Here is a 24,068-nt window from a genome sequence, read left to right as displayed (position 1 = left end):
TGGACTGACTCTGCACCTTACAGAGGTCCTCCCGTGGACTGACTCTGCACCTTACAGAGGTCCTCCCGTAGACTGACTCTGCACCTTACAGAGGTCCTCCCATGGACTTACTCTGCACCTTACAGAGGTCCTCCCATGGACTGACTCTGCACCTTACAGAGGTCCTCCCATGGACTGACTCTGCACCTTACAGAGGTCCTCTCGTGGACTGACTCCGCACCTTACAGAGGTCCTCCCGTGGACTGACTCTGCACCTTACAGAGGTCCTCCCGTGGACTGACTCTGCACCTTACAGAGGTCCTCCCATGGACTGACTCCGCACCTTACAGAGGTCCTCACGTGGACTGACTCCGCACCTTACAGAGGTCCTCCTGTGGACTTACCCTGCACCTTACATAGGTCCTACTCTGCACCATATAGAGGTCCTCCGATGGACTTACTCTACCCTCTATAACAGCAGTTCTCAACCTGTGGGTCGCAACCCCTTTATAACAATGAAAATACATCCTGCATATCAGATATTTATATTATAATTCATAACAGTAGCAAAATTACAGTTAGGAAGTAGCAACAAAAATAATTTTATGGTTGGGGGTCACCACATGAAGAACTGCAGAAAAGGGTCGTGGCATTAGGAGGCATTAGGAAGGCTGAGAACCACTGCTCTATAAGGTAGAGAGTACATCTTCACTTAATGTTGCCAATAGGTTCTTGGAGTCTGCAATTTTAAGCAAAATGATATAAGTTCCTTGATAAGGAGCAAGTTCTTGAAAATTGTGTTCAACATTTCATTACAATGTTGATGACAAGAAAAAAAGTAGTTTTGTTATATGTTGTCTTGCTTGTTAAAGCTGCAATTTCCAAAAACTGATTGATTACATCAGGCAGTATTCAGTATACCTAAAATCTTATCTATAAACTCCAGAAGACAAGTAGAGAACATCATGCAATTTGAATACAAGAGTATGTACACAGTATTCACATGAACTCTCAGATGAAGAGTTATTTATATTTTTGGATACAACTATACTATAATAGAGCCTCAGGTCATACAAGGCCCTACTCCAGAATTTTCTGGGTACCTCTGGTGCTGCACAATTACTTCCACCCTAATCTAGCAAATTGTTGGTTTGAGTGGGCAATCTTCTTTCCTCTCTTTTTTTTTTTTGACAAAGTCAATGTTGCTGAAGAGACTCTGGCATCAGCCTAGGTCACAGCAAACTCAAACTCCTGGGCTCACGTGATCCTCGTGCCTCAGCCTCCTGAGTAACTGCGACTACAGGTACTGACCACAATATCACTCACTTGTGGTGATATCACTCAATATCACTCAAAAAACTCACTTTTTTTCCCCTGAGACAGAGTCTCAAGCTGTTGCCCTGAGTTAAAGTGCCATGGCATCATCACAGCTCAGAGCAATCTTTGATTCTTGGGCTCAAGTAATCCTCTTGCCTCAGTTTTTCTATTTTTAGTAGAGACTGGGTCTCTTCTTGCTCAGGCTGGTCTCAAACTCTTGAGCTCAAGCAATCCATCCACCTCAGCCTCCCAGAGTGCTAGGATTACAGGGCGTGAGCCACCACACTGGGCCTACTTTTTTTTTTTTTTAAATAAAGAGACAGAGTCTTACTCAGTTGCCCAGGCTACAGTGGCATTACACAATCACAACTCACTGTAACCTTAAACACCTGGACTCAAGGGATACCCCTACTTTACCCTCCCAAGTTGCTGGGACTATAGGTGCACCACAATACTTAACTAATTGAAAAAAATTTTTTTAACAGGATCTTGCTAGGTTTATCTGGGCTAGTCTTGAATTCCTGGCCTCACAAGTGATCTTTCTGCCTCGGTCTCCCAAAAAGCTAGGATTACAGACGTGAACCACTGTGCCCAGCCAGACCTCATATTTTACTAGTCCAAATTCCTATTAAACTTTGCCAATCCAAATACAGAGTTAATAGAGGTTCTCAGTGCATGTGGGAGGAAAAAGAACTTTTAGTTATATCAATTCAATTGTGTCATTATATAAGTTGCCATAGAATAATAGTTCTCATCTACTCTCACCTACTAATTCCTTATCTCTCTGCCACTTATTAAAGTCAGTCCCTCAAATTTTACCATTCTGACTTAGTTAAACTATTACAAATTTAGCCCTCAAGCCCCTTATGGTAGTTTGTGTTCTCCTGTCAGAGTATTCAATTAAGACTACCTACCAGCTAAATGAATGGAAGGGCCCCTTGGGTCTTTCCTAACAGAGACTCGCAACCCAAGCTTTTTCCACTAGTTGTAGCTTCTAGATTTATATGCTGGAAAGAAATAATTGTATCCTGACCTAAAACATTTCAATTCCAGTTAATCTAAGGTTCAATTTTTCTGTATGCTAATACTTAAAATGTGAAGTTTAAACAGGTAAACCCTTACATTTAAAATGTTGCTTCACCAATGTTATAGGAATACAGCCATTTAATATACTGAACAACAGGAAATGTCTACCATATGCTGCTTCTTTTAAAACTAGTAAGTACCTTAAAATACTTTTTCTTTTGTCCATCTATCAATCTTTGTAAATCCTTAACAATAAGCACATTTACACAAACTAAGTCAATAAATGTCTATCACACCAAACATATAACTATGTATCAAACCTAACTGATTACATAGTTAGTGCAGCTACGATTTTACATTTGCAGGATAAAATACTTAGATTAGATATTTAAATGTCCAGATAGTTGATTGTAATCACTCCATTCTCCTTTATAAAATAACCTGAACGTCTCAAGTATTTTTCTCCATTCCATATCTACTTACTGCTGTGATAAACTATGAACTTTACAAAGATAAAAGTAGAAGAAAAGAGGCAGCTTTAAAGTAGCTAAATATTTTCATGGTAGGGATTACCAAAAGGGTAAAGTCATACCAAAACACAGGCTAACCAGAACAAACTACTAGCTGAGAATATTCTCTCAACAACTAGGATAAGCACAGGTGGATAAATAATCTTTTTAATGTTTTTCTATTGAATCAGAGGAAAATTGCTGATACATATAAAAGAAATTAAGAAATTTTACTAATTCTCTATTAACAAAATTGTGTTCTGTATCAAAGGAGGAAAGCCACAAAGACAGAAGAAAGCAGACAGGAAACCAGGCCTGCAAAGGGAAGTTCATCCTCCTACTAGATTTCAAAACAAGTTTGAAGGGTGAAGTGGTATGACAAACTATTCTATCAAAGCTTTATTTTTCACTATGCTGGGAAAGAGTTCCAAATCAAGCAAGTAATCTGTACTTGATGCCAGGTAAGATAGTCATCAGATGTCTCTTCCAGTTACTCAATTATTTTATAATCTTTGATGAGAATTTATAACACTTTCAACTCCCTCCTTCCATTAATAGAAATGATATTAACAGAGATAAGAGAAAATAGACCTCTGACATTAAAGACGTAAAATATTATTAACATGTTATAATTTGGAAAAGTAAATTTAAGATGTAAGTATATTTTATAATGTAGAGTTTTATACAAATTTTATGTAATAAAAATAGCTAACATTTATTGAGCACTTACTATGCGCTAGGCACTGTGCTAAGCACTTTAGAAGTATTACAATACTTAAAAAAAAAAAACCAGAATCTTGGAAATAATGGAAAAAGCATTGAACTATGAGTCAAATATCAGCACTTCATACCCAGATTAAGCTAAAGCAAAAGAAGTATTTGCTAAACAAAGAACACTTCACAAACTGCTGCTAAGTAATGGACTGATAGTAATAAACAGGTCAAAACACACACACACACACAAAATCTATTCAACCCATCAAACACAACAAAAAATTCTTTTAACTTCCTTTAATTGAAAACACAGAGAATGTCTACTTTTAGTTTGTTTAGCAAATTCTTCTTCAAAAATATTCCAAAAAAACATGCAGGTACAAAAGGTATTGAAATAAATTTTAATCTATGCTATATCTAAGTGGTAACAAACCGAGAATTAGTATAAGGCCTGAAATAATGAGGTTTTGTTATGCATAGAAAAAAAGAAAAGCAAATTTGAAAATTAAATATCTTTCAAGTTCATAATAAACCCGTAAGGGCAGCATTAGTTCTTCTTTATTTGGTACTTATTATTTTCTTAAACAAAAGTATCCCAAAATAAATACAAAATTCTTACTTTGTTGCCCGTATAAACTTGCCCCAAACTGAGACAGCTGACCTGATGTAGATGGTGATGCCAGCATCTAGAAACAAATTAATTATATTAGAGCATAACGAACATGGAACATTATATTTACACTTTACAAATCTGTACAACCATAAATGTAAAAATCTAACCCATATTTTTCATTCTCCAGAAAAACATAAACACTACATCATAAATTCCAAGTTTAAGAGATTACCACAATTGGATACAACTGACCCATGAATGGAGTTAATTTTTAATGCTATAAAACTTTTTTTTTAAAGTTAACACTAAATTAAACTATTGCAGCACTATTACTATACTTAAAAAAGCAGGCTAACTAGACACAAAGACAACCACAAAATGTTAGCTCTATAAATTTATAACTGAAATTACTCCTAGATAACATTAACATATTAAGCTAACTACTAAATTCAGTTTACTGCCGAAATACAAAAGTTTTATAGCTTATATGACTATTTCCTGATTTTGATATACAAGTAATTGATGTGTATTGAATGGGTAAAAAAACCTAACAAATATACACATATCCATATAGTGAATGGAGAGATGATACAATAGCAAATTAAAAAATATATATATATATATATACACACACACATACACACACACACACACGGGTATGTAATTTACACAGTTTATTAGTAATATGAATTTCATGGCATTGTATATGCCTTTGAATTTACTGCATTAATGTCGTTTTGTCTTAGTAAAATGTAAATTCTTTGAAGGTATGTTATTGTCATGGAATATAATACATTCATTTTTATATCTCCTCCTAGAATTATGAGAATGGCAGTGCTATACACAAGTAGATACTTAAACCAAGTAAATGAAAGTGTGTGTCTGTACATTCCTTAGCTTATATTAAACAACCTTAATTAAACACCTTAATTAAGGAAGGCATAGCTATATCATCAAGGGACTTAAAATCTAGTGAGGAAAGAATGAATGGTACAACTCCTTATATTCTAAGGCACAGTGTGGTAAATGCTCTAAAGGAAGTATTAAAGCATCAATAAAAAAGGGGTTGAAGTGTGAGAAATATTTTGTAAAGTGGTAACATTTGATATGGGAACAGAGAAGACCTCTACAGAGGCCAAGAATACACGGTGAGTATAAATCTAACAAAAGTTAGTGACAAGATTGAAAAACATAAACAATGGAGACTGGATAATAGGAAAGGAGATAAAGCTCTCTCCTACTGGGGTACAGAAGAATGGGGAACAAAAAGGGTATGTTGGGGCCAGAGCATGAAGGGTGTTCTTCAATGTCACATACACATGGCTGCCAACTACAGCAATTAAGGGGAAAAAACCAGGTGGGCACAGTGGCTCATGCGCGTAATCTACCACACTGGGAAAACTAAACTACAACAGTACAAGTGGGACAACAGAGAGGCATTCTGATGGCAGAAGTAACAGTATTTTATGTCCTGATGAACCTGGGATAAAGAAAAAGAGGGGTAAGTAAAAATCACAAAAGAGAGAGAAAATCATCAGACAGTCAGTTCTCTGTGGTTTTCAGGGAAGGAAAATCATCCTGACATTGACCAAATTAAAAAATCAAGAAGAAAAACCTCCAACAATAGAGGTTTTACACTACACATTTCATATAATTTTCATGTCAAAATTCTAAATTATTCTAAAGTTCAAAAATTATTTTATACAACAGGTGTTTTAAACCAATGATACACATCCCACTCTCCTGAGGTAAGGCTAAGTTACACACCACTCGAAAAACACCAATGCTTATAATATAGCAACGAATATCTAAAAAGTATAAATCTTATAAACACTCCTTCTCAAAACCAGAGGTGGATAATCTAGAAAATTTAATATTTAAACTAAATGTTCTTTACCAAGTATACTCCAACAGATCAAAAAACATCTGATTAAGTTCTTTTCTTACATACCATAGTCATTATTATTTCTGCATTAACTAGAAATATTTTTTCTAAGTATATCAAAGGCTCATTTCCAAATTGTAAGAACATGATCAAAGGAGATGTATGATTATTGAGCTTTAGTTGGTGACAGAAGGTAAAAAGTTTACATGGAAAAAATTATGCTATTCTGCCACTGTAAACTACAAATTAATTAATGGAGTTTTTCTAAAGGCTCTAAGTATAAGGCACTGGCCAGTATTTGTGTCTAAGTGAGAATGATCCACACTGTGAACATTTTAGAAAGGACCACTTAAAACCTTGTATATTTCAGAAACTTTATTTCTTAACTCCAAACAAGAGACATTTTATTCTATTTTCAATGATTGTACACCTAGAAATGAGTTACAGGTACTCTAAGACATCAGCTCTCTCCACCTGGGAGGAAGAAGTAAGCAGACAAGGGAGGCAGTGGCTCTCCCAGGCCAGTTCTTCAAGATCAAGAGCATTCCGATGATTCATCTACCATACTCTGTGTAACAGTGAATATCATTTTCTCTATGTGCCACTACAAAAAGGTTAGTAAACACTGCTCTACAGAAATATGGAAGTAGTTTAACGTGAAGTTTAAGAGTTTGTGACCCTCAAATTATTGCCTCAAAATGTGTCAAAATGCAAATATCTAATTTATTTCAAAAATACCATCCCTAAGAATCTGTATTTTTAAAATCTGAAAGCTTATTTTATGAAATAAATCAGGGCTAAAAATGGATTTAACATAATAAAAGAATATAAATGGGACAGATAAGCTCTTATGAGTGCAAAGAAAATGCAGAAGAAATATACTCTGGAAGAATAGTAACTACTGGTAACAGAAAAAAGACAATTTACATATTTTTAAATGCTGAAAGTTAATAACATATAAGTGAATTTCTTAGAAAATATAAAACTTCGGATTATGAGACACAACACAGTAGGGAATGTAGCATAAATAAAGCAAGCCCAGAGCTTTGGCGTCAGAAGACAATCTGAGTTTGAATCTTGGTTCTACCACTTACCTATGAAATAGCCAACCCTCAGTTTCCTACCTGTAAAATCCAAACAGCACCACCTGCCTCACAGGGTTGAAGTGAAAGTCAGATGATATAAGACATGGCACAGAGCAAGTGCTCAACAAATGGTGAGCAGCAGCTGCTAACAATCTAATATTCTTTTTAGAGCAAAACTCTCACCCTCCTTTAACAGCAAAAAAGGGGGCATTTCACTTTGGGAAATATATTAGACAGTATCCTAAACTTACATAACTTTTTGCTGAAGGAGCAAAAGCAAGAAATTTATCTTCAGAAATTCCAAGTAAAATAAGATATCGAATTTGTACTGAGAGGAGCAAAAGGTAGAAAAAGATTAACTGTCACATAACCGCCCAGTATAAAATCATAATCATCATCTCTTCCACATTTACAATATACACTGCAGCCAAGCATCATCAAGAATAAAGCCAGAAAGCAACTGGAATAAACAGCAATGTGGTTCTAGTTATTTCCCTTACCCACCAAAAGCCCCTTTATCCTTTAATCCACAGAATGGCAGGAAATCAACAAACTGTCACAAGGAAACGTAACAAAATTTTATTAAATAAAAATTCCTAATGGTCATTACAAAGGCTTTTAGAATGCAGTTTCTCAATTGCTGTGGACATGACCATAAAAAAAACTTCCAGTAGATTTTCTATCTGATACTTTGCTAGCACTCAGCCTATTGGGGACATTTAATTAAATAAAATAAAAAGAAAATAAAAATAAAAATTCCCTGAACAAAATAGCAATGTAAAGGTGAAAAAATTTTTAAATTTTTAAATGTCACTGCACAATATACTTAAAGGCAGGGGTCCTCAAACTTTTTAAACAGGGGGCCAGTTCACTGTCCCTCAGACCATTGGAGGGCCGGACTGGGGCCCCTAAGCAGGACAGGCAGCAGCAGCAAAAACACCTGGTGGGCTGGATAACTGTCCTTGGCAGGCAGCATGTGGCCTGCGGGCCATAGTTTGACGACGCCTACTTAAAAGTATGGCGATAACAGGATTCCTAACATTAGGTTATTATTCCAGGACAGAACAACAAATGAATTACAACTTTTGACTGTATCATATCCACAAAAAGAGAAAGGGAAAGGAAGAAAGTACGATCTAGACAGAATCTGAAGAGCATTTTAAAATTAAAAACAGGATGATTAAAAATATGGAACTACTAAAATCAGATCCAAATCTAGCAAATAGGCACAAAAAAAGAAAGAAAATGAGAAGATAGTATGTTTAAAAGAACAAAAGGAGAAAAGAAGGGAAGAGAGCAGGCAGAAAAATAAAATAGTAAGTCACTGGACCCAGCAGTCTGTCAATCAGATAACAATAAAATAAGCTAATTAGGTACTTCAAGTAATTTTCATTCAAATATTCTTAAGTTTACATAAAGAATATTTTTAAAAAGTATAATAATACATGTATTTAATTCCTTAGTATGAAACAGTAAAAATTCCAAGTTTTTTATTAAAAAGCACAGCAATAAGTATCTTTATAAGTGTATTGTCTGAATTTCTGGTTAAACTCAAAGTACAAATTCACAGAGAGACATACGACCGATCTGAGGCATGTGCACATTTTAAAGGCTTTACTGTGCAGCACTAACCTATTTTCTACGGACTGTATTAACTACACTCCCACAGCAACTGCTGCAATGTTCTCTCACAAACACTGGCTATTCCCCACTTAAAAGATTTAAAAAGCCTTGCTTGTATAGTTAAAATAGTATATTCCCACTGTTTGGATTATTATCACCACTTATGAAATTACATATTTTACAATTTTTGCGGCTATATTAAAATGTGATATATTTTGAAATACATCATTTTACTATCTTTTCACAACTAGGCTTTACCTTTCACATGCCAAGGGTGAAGATAATGTAAATGTCAATGATTTTAAGAGGTTTTAGAAAGCTCTCTTCAAATGATTTAACACTTATTTCCAATTTCTTTAGAGTATGCCCTCATATATTTACATTTAACTATCAGGTATTGTTGCTATATAAAAACTTGTCATATTTATATACTTTTTTCTTGTAAAAATTTTTAAGATGATTTTTGAGTTTTTAGGTAATCATATCATCTGCAGATAAGTTTGTTATTTTTTTAGTAACAACTCCATTCCCTCCCTCATTTTAACAAACACTCACTGAGAGTCTGCTATTTCCTAAGCATTATCATAGGTTCTAAGAACCTAATTCTAGTGGTGTAAATAGGGTAATAAATAATTAATGAACATGTACTTTCAGGTAATGATTGATGCTATGATTTTCAAAAAGCAGAGAAACAATTTAAAGGATAATGGGAATAGTGCCAATAGCACTATAGAAGGCTGTCTAGGAAAAAGGCTTCTCAGATGAGAGATTCTAGCAGAGATATGAATGTAATAAGGGAAAAATGCCTTGCGAGGGTCTGGGGAAAAAACCCAAAACAAAATCAAGTGTCTAGAGAGGAATAAATTTAAGGAGCTGGGAATCAGCCATCCAGTAAGTACTGAAATACTAGTCAGGAGAATAATGATGGTCACGGAAGATATCCTTATTTTATATCAGATTTTAACAAAATATTAATTATTGTTGGCCTAAGAGAAATCTTAGTTGCCATAATTGCTGTGGGCTAACACAAGTATGAAAGTTAGGCGTGAGTTCAAAATGGTGGATTGGTGAGAATAAGAAGTAGCCTGCTCTTAATAAGTTTCAAGTGGTTTTTACATAGTAAGGGAAAACATATCATCTCCTAGACATCTCATATATCTTTTCAGCATACAACAAAAGAGGTTCCTACAAGTCATCACTTTTCAAATGATTATGCTTAAGAATAATCAAATGAAGGAGTAGCTCTGAAGAACCACTTAGCAATGTAACTAGCACATAATCTCACAGAGAACACTTCCCCCAATACTTCTTCAACCATGGGTCTGATAAAGAAATGGTTACATTTTATGCTATACGATCAGGTAAATCAGATTTTCTTTTAAACCATTTTAATCATTTTTAAGCGTACACTTCAATAACGTTATGATACTGTTCTTAAATTTTAGTTGAACACTAAATAAAAAGATACTAAATAAATTCTATATAAAAAGACATTTTTTCAAAACTATCACTTTCTCTCAAGAAAGTAAATATATGAAAGGTATTATTAAGATCTCATTGATTATCTGGCTTCAAGATTCACTCAGCCACCGGTAAATTTTCCTTTTCCATATATGACAATAAAAAATCTCACTCCCAGAGAGTAAATAAAATCACAAAATCATCTCAGTCATTTATTATGTTGAAAATTTTCCCCTTAGAAGTTTCTCTAAATGGCAAAAATAATAATTACTTGCAGATAATATACATAACTACCTAAAAAACCCAAGAGAATCAAATACAATGTTACTACTACTCACACTAACTTCAACATGTATTGAACATTTACTATCTGTTCTTCAAAAAGTTTTACAGTTACTCCTATAATCCTTTTAACCACCCATGAGCCACTGTTATTCCTATTTTATCAACAAGAAAACTGAGATACACAGAGACTGAATAACTTGCCCTACAATACATAGCTAGTAAATAATGAACCTGAGACACAGACTTACAGAGCAGGATTTTCAGAGCTCACTTTCTCAGTCATCAAAAACTAATAAAGGAGAGCAGCGCCTGTGGCTCAAAAGAGTAGGGGACGGCCCCATATGCCAGAGGTGGCACGTTCAAACCCAGCCCCCGGCCAAAAAAAAAAAAAAAACCTAACTAATAAAGGAATTTTATTATGGTAGTTGGTTATAAATTAACTCACAGAGAGAGAGAATTGTATAGATTGGTAAAAACCAACCTGAAAAATGAAATGAAAATGTCAACTATAAAATCCCACTTATTTAAAGGCCTAACTAACAGGATTAAAGACAAATATATCCTTCTTAAAGGCAGCAGTACAGGTATTAATAAGTAATAGTCAAAACACTGATTTCATCAAGAAAGGATGTGGAAGACCTTAACTAAGACGTGAGAATGGTCTATAAATCAACGGCAATTCAACTATGTGTGAAGAAGTAACTGGTAAAGGTCTTTCACAGCATGTTCTCAAAACCAGACACCATTAAAAAAAGATAGATGGATCACATTTAATAAGCATGATAAATATGTATGTGCTATAAATACTATGAGCTAAATTGAAAATGAAAAACTAGAAAAACAGTTGTAACAAATGACCTGAGATTATCCTTAATCTATGGATAAATTTCAAAATATTAAGAGGGTCCAAATGGCTCTGGTCACATGGATTGCTTTTGTAATGGCTGAGTCACGGCTACAAGTGTGCCCATCACCCAAACAGCATGCCTTGTTTTTGTTAGGTAGGTTTTTGCCCATTTCCTCTTCTCTCTTCCCTTAATTTAGGACACTGAGGCTTGGAGAATTCCTCGCGAAAAGGCAAAATCAGGATTCAAACACACATCTATACTGCTTTACAGTACAAGTTTTTCATTCCTATGCCAAACTACCTTCTTAATGTTTTTTTAAAGTTTTATGGAGCAACCACCTGGATTAGAACGGCCAACACATGTGCATATGGGAGTATGTATACTAATACTAATTTTAAAAATTTAGACATACAGCATTTCTGCTTTCTAAAGGAAACATTTCTTTGCCATTCATTCTCTATATTTTACCAACATTTTCTGTCAAATTTAACTTTCACCATACAAACACAGCAACACATACAAGTGACAATTATCTAGTTTCTGCAGCAATACTACCAAAATAACATCCCAAACTCTTTATCTACACGGTCAAAAATTAAACATAAAAAACCTTTATAAGTAATAATTAAAGTGTAAGTCAGATCAGATAGCAAATAGCTAGAAGGGCAGTAAGATAATAAAAAATTAGATAAAACTATTCCACAAGCTACTGAATTACATATTAATTATAAACAAAGCCACCACATACATAGTTTGAAAAGAATCCTAATAATGTCACTGATAATTTGTTTCTAAAAAAACACAAAAATTTTCAAAGGGGGCAAAATACTAAAACTGAAGAAAAAACAAAAAACAAAAAACTAAGGTCCTAACTTAAATACAGGTTAAGCTGACTTGTGAAATTCTGAAAGTTTCATGCAAGTGATTTCCTAATCATCAACTTCAAAGAAAAACAGGGTATTCATATAAGTCTAAGATATGTAATAAATTCTTTAAACATCAGTGAGAATCTCATTAGCTTAATTACTAGAGTAGAATATTACACAGAAATTAGATAGCAAAAGTTATAAAGATTCGAAAGGGGAAAAAAGTTGGGTGGGTACATAGTAAAAGAATACGTCTGGTTTGACTACAGTGTATAGTACATAACCTAAAAGAACTTAATAGAATTTACACAATTTTATTTCAAAATATTTTATAACTTGCTTATTATGACTTGGTTGTATCCTAAATCCTTTTATTCCAAATGAAATTATTGAACTCTTAGCCATCTAACATGCTTAATTCACACTTTTTTATCATCTACCGTATTTTTAATACAGTTCTTCAAAAATTTTTCATCCCTACAGTTCAACAGGATACATACTTTATATCTGATATCTAGACTTGTAGCTAGAAAATTGCATGGTAAAAGTTTTACAGAAGCTTGCCATTCCATCTTTAAATCTATGCAACCTATTTCCTGTTCTATTTCTGCATTTAATATAAAAATAACAAGTTTTTTCTCATATTAAACAAACAAACAAAAAACATGTGGACTCAATGTCTGTGAGTACTTCTACTGCTGGATCACCATATTCTATTTTTTTTTTTTTTTTGAGACGGAGCCTCAAGCTATCCCCCTGGGTAGAGTGCTGTGGCATCTCAGCTCACAGCAACCTCCAACTCCTGGGCTCAAGCGAGTCTCCTGCCTCTGCCTCCCAAGTAGCTGGGACCACAGGCGCCCGCCACAACGCCCGGCTATTTTTTGGTTGCAGCCGTCATTGTTGTTTGTCTTCCGGGCTGGGGATTCGAACCCGCTACCTTAGGTGTACATGGCTGGCGCCTTAGCCACTTGAGCTATAGGCGCCGAGCCTGGATCACCATATTCTAACCGAGAATCACAGGACGTTTACGTTTCCCGTCGGAATGTAAGTTCACTGTTTCTGAATCCCCACGACCGAGTACTGTACCTGAAACGCTCACTGAACCACAGAGAGTTACTCTGCAGTTCATATGCTGCTTTTCAGGAACACAGAAACAGACACACACTGCTGGGTAAACAAAATGTAACTGATTAACTTACATCTTTTTCTGACCGGTGTGGAAACATAGAAGACTGGCTGTAGTACATGTTTTCATCATGGTAGTCACTGTCGACCCCCTCTACAAACTTCTTTCTGGAAGCACCAAACATGCTGTTTGTCACCTAAACAAAAACATGACTTTTATTGACAGTAATATTTTAGAAAACGTTCAGATTTACCTTACTCTTATGTGGAAAACACAAAATGAAGGGAACATAGCTAAGATACAGAAAAGGTCAACTAAGGGCTAACGGGGCCCCTGATAAAGTCATAAATCTGACTATAATACCATGTTTGGGTTTTTTCCCCCAAGCCTTAACAAACTCTGCAAAGCCTGTCTTATTCAAGTTCAGCTTCCTCAAAAAATTAAACACCATTTTATATTCTTGAAAATACAATTTTCAGCCCCAAATATAATTCTGCCACACACAACAGATTTTTTAAAAAACTGAGGTTTACTTAATCAAAATCTTCACATGCATCTTCAAAATTAGTGGCTTTGTCATCACTGTATCTATTTTTTCAATTAACTGTTTTCCCAAGAATATCATCTTTACTTAATCTAAGTTTACTGAGATATACCATTTTTTTGAATGAGTATACAGCGGCATACCAGAATTTTACTTGAAGCAACAAGTATTTACTTGTAGAACAGTAGGCCAATTTTTCAACCATCATATGATATTTATTATCTCAATTACATAACCTGACTACCTTTTTGCTTTTTAAGTCTTTATAACATCCAACCCTAGCAATTTAAGCCCACAACAAAATAAATAGTCAATCCCTCACTGTCTGTGGAGGATTTGTTCCAGGAATTCCTACCACAGACAGAAAAATTCACAACTGCTCAAATCCCTTACATAAAATGGTGCAAAATTTGCATATAACCTATGCATATCCTTTCAACACTCTTTAACATCTCCAGATTTCTTATAATACCTAATGCAATATAAATGTTATGTAAATAGGTGTTATATTATTTAGAGAACTACGACAAGAAAGAATAATCTGTACATGCTTAGTACAGACAAAACCACACACTCTCCCTCTACAGATTTTCAATACAAAAGAGCTGGTTAAATTCACAGATGCAGAACCCAGAGATATGATAGGTCAACTATAATTACTAAAATCTGTGCTTATTTCTGTCATTTTTCTTAAAGATGACCTCTATAAAATTTCCAAGACCATTAACTGAAGTTATTTAAGATCAACGTGTCTTTCCCCTAATAGCACCTTGAGGTTCAAAGTCATCAAATGCTAATGACAGAAGAGAGATCTAAAAACTTGAGGACAACTAAATCTTTTCACAAATACAATTTGGGGGGGGGATCATAAAATTTGGCTCTGTCTTGTATACTCATTATAACTAAAGATATTTTCTTCAATTATAAATAAAAGATAAATAATTTCCTTTAGATCTCATGTCCAAAAGCATTTGTAGTCACTATTATTTATAAGTAGACAAGGCAAACTGATATGATGCAGACTTTAAAAGTCAAATTTTACGTTTAACTTTGTTAAAAACATCTATACTGTTTAATAATTACTTTATATGTTAAGTTTCCTGTGAAATTTGTAAGAAATACAATTACTTGACTATCCTCTCTAATGAAGTCTGAGAAAAAGCTATTCTATTAGATTTGAACAGTCTAAGGACAGCTTAACCATTACCTTGCTGTACATTTTTACGTGTGAAACACAGAATGATATTGTAAAAGGGTCTATTACTGTATTAGGACATTAAGCACTTTTGGGCAAGGACGCCAGTGAATGTCATGAAAGCTATTCTATAACTCTGAATGTTATTTCAGACTAGGATCCCACGTTTATCCACCAACCCCTTGATAATCACTAGTAAGTGGGGAAACGATGTTTTTAAGACAATATAATCGGGATTTGAAAACTCTGTACAAGTTAAAAACATATAGAAACTTACAGAACTTTTACTACTAACCCCTAATTCTAAGAAAGAACAAACATGGAAACACTCATGAAATGTATACAATTGAGTAACATTCTAAGCAAATCTGAAATGGATTTAGGACATCTCTAGTCAAATTTTACAAACATAAATTAAGTCGAATGGATACAAAGTAAATTCTTCCTTTGCTAATGTTTGTATAACATTTATCACCAAAACCAATTACAGACTCCTGGACTTCCAACATTGAAATTAACTGCACAAAATTAAAACTTTTGTGCTTAATTCCATGCAAAGACATTCTGAAAGCAAAATTAAACATATAAAATGCCTCAGACAAAGAAAAATATAAATACCAAAAATTTTCAAGATTCACTGCGTATGGGTATGAGAGGGTGAAAGAAAGAGAGAGAGAGAACATAAACATGTCCAACTTCACTTCTGCTTCATGTTTCAACACAAATTACACATCACTGGGAATATTAATTACTCTTCTATGACTTCAGCAAAAATCTAGGAGTATAATATCCTGTTCCCCAAATGCAAGCCCCAGCCTGGGGATGGGAGGTGAGATAAAAAAATTCTGCTGTATGGCATAATCAGAAGAAAAAATGAGAAAAGTTTTTCATAAAGCTAGATTTATTTAATTTTAAAGAAGCCATCCACGTAGAATGATGAAATAGGATAGAAAAGTATCCTAGAAAAACCCACAGAGGACAAAACTAGGAAGAAAACCAGCAGAGAAATAAAGGAACTAACGAGCAAATACCTGTAGGAAGAGCATTCAGTTCAGAAGGTCAGCAAGACCCTCAGTGGGGTATCGCAAGCAGCATGAGCTTAGTGATGAATGGTAGGAAGTGAAGTCAGAGAGACTGGTGGGAGCCAGATCATCTAGTACCTTGCAGGCCTGGGGGACTTTGGATTTTATTCTGTGTGAAATGGAAGATCAAAAGAGGGTTTAAGGGAAGTTTAAGAGTGACATTAATTTGGCATATGTTTTAAAAAATAATTGTAGCTACTCTGTGAGGAAAGCAGAGTGGAAGCAGAAAAATGGGTTATGAAACGGGTGATAAATGATGGTAGCTGGACTACAGTGGCAGCAGGAGAGGTACTGAGCAGCGGTAGGATGAAGGATATACCTTGACAAACAGGGGATATGAAAGGATAAGTGAACGCAGGATGTAAAAGGATAAGGTATTAACATTTTTTCCTGGAAGGAAGTGAGGGTACCTAAAAATCAATTTTTATCAGTTTCAAAGAAGAAACTGTCAACACTATAGTGAAATACATTGAAATTACTAGTTATACCATGTACACTGAAGTCAATTTGGTAAATGGAAATTTAAAAAGTCATGTGCTGCATATTGATGTTTCTGTCAATGATGGATTGACTATATATATGATGGTAGCCCCACAGATTATAACTAAGTTGAAAAATTCCTATCATCTACTGATGTCTTGATAAGTCTACATTAATGTGTGAATTTGTGTCTTTGTTTAAAACAAAAAACTTAAAAGGTTAAAGAAAATTTTAAAAGTTTTTGAATAAAGTTTATAGAATAAAAGTATGCAAATGGTTTTGTCTAAAGCTGCATGAGTTTGTGTCTTAAACAAACTTTGTGTGTGTTATTACAAAAGAATGAAAAAATTAAAATTTAAAAATTTAAAAAGTTACAGCAAGCTAATATTAATGTATTGAAAAAAGAAGAACTCCTTCTTCTAAGCTGACTGCAGACTAAATGTACACCATGGTAGTGTGCAGTGATGTCTGAGGCCTTCACACTCTCTCATCATTCTCCAGCTAACTCACCCAAGACAATATCTCCTTCTCCAAGCTCCATTCATGGTAAGCGCCCTATAAAGGTATACCATTTTTTAAACTCTTTTATACCTTATTTTTTACTATACGTTTTCTATGTTTATATACACAAATCCCAGCATGTTACAACTGCCCATAGTGTCTAGGACGGTAATGTGTGGCACAGGCATGTAGCTCAGGAGCAGCAGGCTGTACATCACATAACCTCGGAGTGCAGTAGGCTGTACCATCTGGATTTGGGTAAATGCATTCAGAGGTGTTCACAAAACAAGGAAATTGCCTAATGACACATCTCATAATGTGTCCCTACTGTTAAACGGTACATGACTGCAATTAAAAGTTAAATCATACTTTATCTTACATTAGCTATAGAATTTTTTTAGAATCTTTGGTGTATACATATGTCAGCTTTTTTCAAGCAATCACATCAAGGGCTTGTTAACTGACCACCTTCGCTCTCTCCCACCAGATTATAAGGACAAGAAGCAGCACAGATTGAGATTTTACCAAGAAAGAATAAGACATATGCATGCAGCAAAAACACTTCTTGATTAAGTCTTTTTTGAACACAGATTGAAAATATTTAATCAAGACATTTCATCTTTCTTTTAATTCCACACAAACTAAGCAGCATATTCTAAAAAGTACACAGACAACTTAGCTAAACCTCTCTACCAGCCTGACTCCTCAAAAAGAGCCGGTCTCGCAAAGTGGTAGAGAGAAAAGAATTAAATTGGGAGACAGAAAAGAAGCACTAAGTTGGCTGGATTTTCCCAATATATTCCTTCTTCATTATTTAATTTGGACTAGCTATGAATTTCTAATGTTTCTAAATTCCTAATATTTAAATACAATATTTCAAAGCCAAGTGAAGTAAAAATCAGAATAAATACAGAAGTAGAACTTGCAAAAAAACCCCATCTTCAGATAATCTAACCAACAGCTTCAGAGAAGACTGGTACAGTGCTACCTGGTGCAAGTAGGGAACAGAAAAAATAAGAAGATAGCCTGCAACTTTTTAATGGTCAGGGAAACAAAACTTCACTGATTCTTTCACTCTCCTGTTCTCATATCTCGTCAACTTTTCCAGCACAGAGAATACAGCTCAAGATGCCCATGATCATGACTCTGACATAACTTCACAGCACTAACTACCTTAAAACTCAACACAAATCTATGCATCAGTGTTATGGTAACCGCTGAAAAATGCCATCTGTAATCCCTGTGATCTTCAAAAATTAACACCCAAGCTGATCAAACCAACCCTGTATCAGGTCTTTAAAGCTATTCTTATTCCTCTCAATTCTACTCTCCCACATCAAAGTGATTTTTTAAAGTAAAAAATTCTTATCTTCATAGCCCTGCTGACCAAAATTCCTCAACAGCACTCCCAAATCAACAATAAGGCTTCTGAGGACTGTGTGGCCTCTCTTGAGTTCTCTCTTTTCACAGGCCTCCCTGTCTTCAGCTTCCCACTCTCTGCTGTATCTCAGTCATTTCCTGCCTGTGAGCCAGACGCTGACACCAATGCCTGAAACGCCCTGTCTCATTCTTCCCTGGAACTTACAGACTAACTTAGGGCTCTTATTCTACATGGTCATTGAAAATACTTTCTCATAACTATAATTACATAATAAATAATGATGTTACTACTGATCACTTTCTACACTCTAAATGCTTTAACATTTTTTTTTTATTTAATCATCATGATACCTAGGAGGTAAGAATAATTACTATCTCTATTTTGTAGTTGACAAAACTAAGGACCCTAGCAGTTAGGTACTTTGCCGAAGGTTATGTATTTGATAAAGAGAAGGGTTTTGAACCCAGACGATAATCTGCTAGAGTCGCCCTCAAATATACAACGAATAGTTTAATGTGTTCTTTTTTCCTGAACTGTAAAAGCAAAAGCAATAAGGAATCAAGAAAAGGTGAGAGAAGATCCTTATTTTGTGGTTAAAATGGTGCTAAATCTACTATGCCACCACAATCAAATACTTGTGTCGAAAAGATCACCTTAAGACAAGAACAAGAATGGACTTATTTAGGGTATGTGAGACAAAAGCCAACCTCTGAAAGAGTGATCCTATCTATTCTAGAGAAAGCTACATTAATTTTATAGTAAAATTATGCTTAAAGGAATAGTATTACACCAGTGAAAAAGCTGACTGTTATCTAAGGTAAGTTTCAGATGAGTATTATGGAAATAAATATTAAAAATTACACATACTATTTCCATATTCCAAAAAAACTAGCATTTTTAAGTATTTTCTAAAAGTAGCAAATATAATTTAACCTTTTGAGTTGTTAGAATGATAACCAAACTCTAAAGTTCATTACAGAATTCTAATGCATATATTGTAGATACATAAAATACATCTAGAAATTGGATTTAAAAACATGAGAAATCCCTAATAGCAACTTTTTCTTGTGTATTCTCTTTAACGTAGCAAGGAGCTTTACTGATAACAAGCTGATACAAGTGTCCCATTATAATCAATTTTCTCACAACATTAAAAACATCTGTATTAAGAGTTTTCACTGCTTCATAGACACTACTTTCACTCCTACACACAGAGTTTGCACTCACCTTGTATTATTAAGGATAAAGAGTGCTAACTGCTGGTCTCACAGTGCCTGAAAGGGGACAAAAACTGGTTCTTTCTTACTGTTTTCCAAGTGGAGATTTGAGTAATTTATCCTAATTGCTGAATAAAGAATTTGACTTCTTACTTTCCCTCTCAATTCCATACACAACATCAGCAAACACTTCAGACACATACATGCACAAGGTTTTTTTTGTCTATATAAAGTAGGCAGAAAGTAACTAATAAAAAATCACAGCAAAGTGCCATTAACACTTTTCTGCCTTAGTCAATCAACATTGGAAATCAATAATGAGGAGCCAGAATATCTAAGGATAAGACTCCCCAAATTCTATGGAAGTGAAATATTTCTATATTAAACACTATAATGCTACAGTACAAACTGGAAATGTTTGTAACCCAAGATTCGTTTGTTTTATTAGTTTTTTTTAATAATAGGATTTGGACTGCCTATCCTGCTTCAAACTTTATAAGTAATTCTAAATTTATTTAATCCCTGAAAAACACTAAAAGAAAGGGGCTTACATAAAGGAGAGAAAGGCATATATACTTATATTGAATTTAAAAAATCCAGCTTCTCAAAGAACAAAAGACCTTAATATCTGGAACTCTTTTTTTAAAAAGAACAAATGTTCTCTTTCTCTTCATAAGAAAAATACTACTTAAGGTCCTTCTAGTTCTAGAATACTATGGCTTATTATTTCTAATAAAATAAACATATATTGACTACTTCATGAAATCTGCTTAGGACAGATATAAGAAAAGGTTTAAACAAATCTTAATGTCCAGAATTTCTAATTCATTAAATTAAATCTAAGCATGGAAATAAAAGCAATTTATTTACTTCACAGTTTTAGCAAATGCAGATACCTGAAAAAAGCCCTAGCGAATACTAGAAGCAATTAACATGTAGATGCACAAAAACCCTATGACTGGTTGGAAATGTGCTTTAGCAGAAAACTAGGGACCTATATAAATATTCCCCACAATTATTATTTTGGAGAGTAGAGAAAGATCCTGACACAGAGTCCTCTGCAAGGGTTACAGAAATATTAAATATATTTCAGTACATTTTTGGAGGGCTCACCCCCCAAATGGGGTGGCCTATATCTTAAAGAAAGATGGAGCGGCAGGAGGCTGGGGGCTGGGGAGAAATCCATCACTCTTTCCTAATCCAAAAATAGTTCACTGAAATCTGTTTTCTGAAGTTGCTTTGCTCCAATGGTATTTCAAAAAATCATGTACATTATCCCTTAACATATACCCCCCAAAATCTACAAATTCTCTGAAAAGTATTACCAAAATGTCTATAAATGGCTCTGTAAGTTTGAGCTAAGGAGAATATGTGGTACATGCTTTGACCATCAGATTTTATGATTTTCTAAACTCTTAAAATCTGTACTAATATGCCACCAATATAAAAGCTTTAAAGATAATTTATCATCCTAAAACCAAAACCCTAATCGTTCAACAAAGTACTAATCCACAAAAGTACACAGTCCTATACCAGCTGAAGAACCAACTAATTAATACTGCTGAAGAGCAGTAAGACGTTTAGAGTTGATAACTCATGCATATACACTAGAGCCAAAAATTAGGTCGTACTTTATCTTTAAATTTAGGACATAAAATTATAAAATACAAAAAAGAAAGATACATAGAAATAGAAAATCTCTAAGTTTAGGACAGAAAACAGATCCTCTCAGTATAAAGAAAATAGTCTAACAAGGGCAAACATTTTAAATCAATCCTTAGAGGGAGTAAGTGAGGACGCATCTGATGAACAGAGGGCAGGAAAGGGGTGAGAATGTCTATTGAGAAAACACGACCTCTGATCTAAGCTGCTGGGGGAGAGGCTATTTCTACAAGATTCTAAGTACTTTGAAAAAAAACTGCAACTTAAAGAGAGAAAAAAAATGAGATAAACTGCTAAAGTGGCTAAAGTGTTTGTATTTTGAGGACCTATTTTGAGACCTGAAATGGCAAATACTTAGTGTCACAATCTCTTCTAAGCCACACCTACTGTCTCTGAAGAAATGTTTGCAATCATAAGCCCTTTTTTTTTTTTTTGAGACAGAGTCTCTCTAGGTCACCCTTGGTAGAGTGCTGAGGCGTCACAACTCACAACAACCCCAAACTCTTGGACTAAAACAATTCTCTGGCCTCAGCGTCCCAAGTAGCTGGGACTACAGGCGCCCACCACAACACCTGGCTTTTTTTTTTTTTTTTAAGAGACAAGGTCTTGCTGTGGCTCAGGCTGGTCTCCAACTCATAAGCTGAAGTAATCCACCTGCCTCGGCCTCCCAGAGTGCTAAGATTATATGTAGGCATGAGCCACTGTGCCCAGTCAATCCTACGCCATATTAAGGGTATGTTTTTCTTGGAGTTAATTCTGAAAGTCTTGCTACATCCAAAATTTATAAATCACATGAATATGAAATAAATAGGACAGATCTGGGAGAACTAAAAACATAATTTTTGAAAACTAAGAAGCAAGAAAGCAGTAGAAGGTAGTGAAAACCCAGAGCTACATTTCTACAGAATTATTTCTAAAAAACATCATTCCATAAGTAACAAGAAAACCATATAATATGTAGATCCTGATTTTCAGTGCAAGGAAGATAAGCAGAGAATGCCAGAAGTGTTGGCATTTTTCTTTCTCTTCCACACAAATAGAGGATTTGGTGAATTTGTTATTATTCAAGAAATAACATATTGAACCATATAGCAGATACTGTGTCTTCACTGTTTGCATACTTCGTTTGTTAACCTCAAATCCAGAGATTGGTAGTCCAGTCAAGACTTAGAAAAATATGTTTGAGTTTCTATTCCTGTAGAGATTAAAAATATTGCTACCTGGGTAAAACCTAAGAAAGGGAACAACATGTCCAAAGCCAGTGGAAGGAAAAGAAATTTGCTTCCTTCTGAGACCAAGGTACATACAGCAAAATTAAATGTCTGTGGATTTATTCCTTCTCCAACTTTTCTCCTTAGCTTCCTTTCTCAACATGGGTTTTCTGATCCTGCTATACACTGCAGAGAATATAAAGTTTTTAAAATAATCTTCCTTTGCATTATAATGTTAATGGTTTAGTGACTTAAAGGTTTTTCTTATCTAACAAGAATTAAGATTTCTTAGAACACTAAACTGTTCATTTAATAATTTATTAGTTTTATGAGAAAAATAATTTATAAGGAACATTATATTTCTAACCTAACAAAATGACTAACTGGTAAAACAGCCCAACACCCACCCTTAAAATACTGATGACAGCACCATTCTCCCCCAGCTTTTCCCGCCACATACTTACCTGTGCAACTTCTTTCAACATTTGCTACTCTGGGGATTGGAAAGCTCAGAGCTGGAGGCTGAAGTGAAGAAGGAAAGGTTGGAGGGTGAGCCATGGCACCAGCCCCACACTAGGAGCTCCCCCTGAGATATTATAGCAGGATTGACACCATAGCTCTGAAGTTCAAACTCCAGCAAACGATAAGAAAGGAATCCGACCAGAACATGATAAACGATGGGATTCTTCTGCTCTTTGAAAAATAAGGAAACCACGCTATAAAGATCTGAATGTCCAGTTTCAACAGTTTGACTCCCTGTTCACCTTTTCAATATTCCCCAAACTCAGAATCATCTTTCAGACTGATTCAAAAGTTCTAATTTTTAAAAAAGGCAGTGTTCTATGTAAACTTGCACAGTTTTTCAGAAAATGTAAGGATAGGGCTTACCTGGACATCATGAAAACGTATAAGACAACAGGTTCAAATTCTCTATCTGCCCCTTGTATGCCCTCTTGCTCTCCTCAGTATTCAACGTGAAATCTAAGATGCTCCTCTATTTAATACCATTAACCAGCAGAATGAAAGATCAACTATTCAGATTTACTTAAATGCCTAGAAGTGGACCAGTGAACTTTTAAAAACTAGAAATAATGGTGTAAGTATATTCTTTGTGAGAAAATAAGGACACCCCCTTATTAAATTACAATAACATGGCACTTTAATCAAACTAGATGATAAAGAAAAAAAATTTAAAGAAAGATTTTGAAACAAATCAATCTGAATATATAGAACTTATATGAAATGTGCAGTTATTTGCTTTTATAAAAATGTGAATTTTTGATATATAAAAATGAATTATTGATTGAGCGGAAGAAAAACAGATTCTATTATAAATACTAAAACTAATAAAAATAGATGCTTAATCATTTCAAGACAACATCTATGCCACAGCATAAGTAGATACCATTGAAGGTTTAAAAAACACACAGGGATTTCAGAATCCTGAATTGTATTAGA

The 24,068-nt window shown here is 34.5% G+C and overlaps 1 protein-coding gene and 1 non-coding gene across 4 annotated transcripts in view; one reads left to right on the top strand and one right to left on the bottom strand.

The window, feature by feature from the left end:
• CNOT2 (CCR4-NOT transcription complex subunit 2) overlaps window positions 1–24,068 on the bottom strand; it is a 106,621-nt gene that overhangs the window by 31,559 nt on the left and 50,994 nt on the right. For 2 of the 3 annotated variants that reach the window (XM_012810855.2, XM_023518633.1), the window contains exons 3-4: window positions 13,411–13,533; window positions 4,165–4,231 (exon numbers count right to left, since the gene is read on the bottom strand). In XM_012810855.2, coding sequence (XP_012666309.2) covers window positions 4,165–4,231; window positions 13,411–13,533 — 190 coding nt within the window. Of the gene's footprint in view, window positions 1–4,164; window positions 4,232–13,410; window positions 13,534–23,074; window positions 23,133–24,068 lie in introns of all 3 variants that reach the window. The other variant, XM_023518634.1, reaches the window with a different exon arrangement.
• On the top strand, window positions 7,729–7,849 carry LOC111728202. The gene has a single exon (XR_002775576.1). It is a non-coding gene; the product is annotated as a small nucleolar RNA SNORA32 (small nucleolar RNA).

Source organism: Otolemur garnettii, unplaced genomic scaffold (genome assembly GCF_000181295.1).
Source record: "Otolemur garnettii isolate 467f Iridium unplaced genomic scaffold, OtoGar3 scaffold00143, whole genome shotgun sequence".
Classification (NCBI taxonomy): Eukaryota; Metazoa; Chordata; class Mammalia; order Primates; family Galagidae; genus Otolemur; species Otolemur garnettii.
This window is presented reverse-complemented; position numbering and strand designations above follow the sequence as displayed.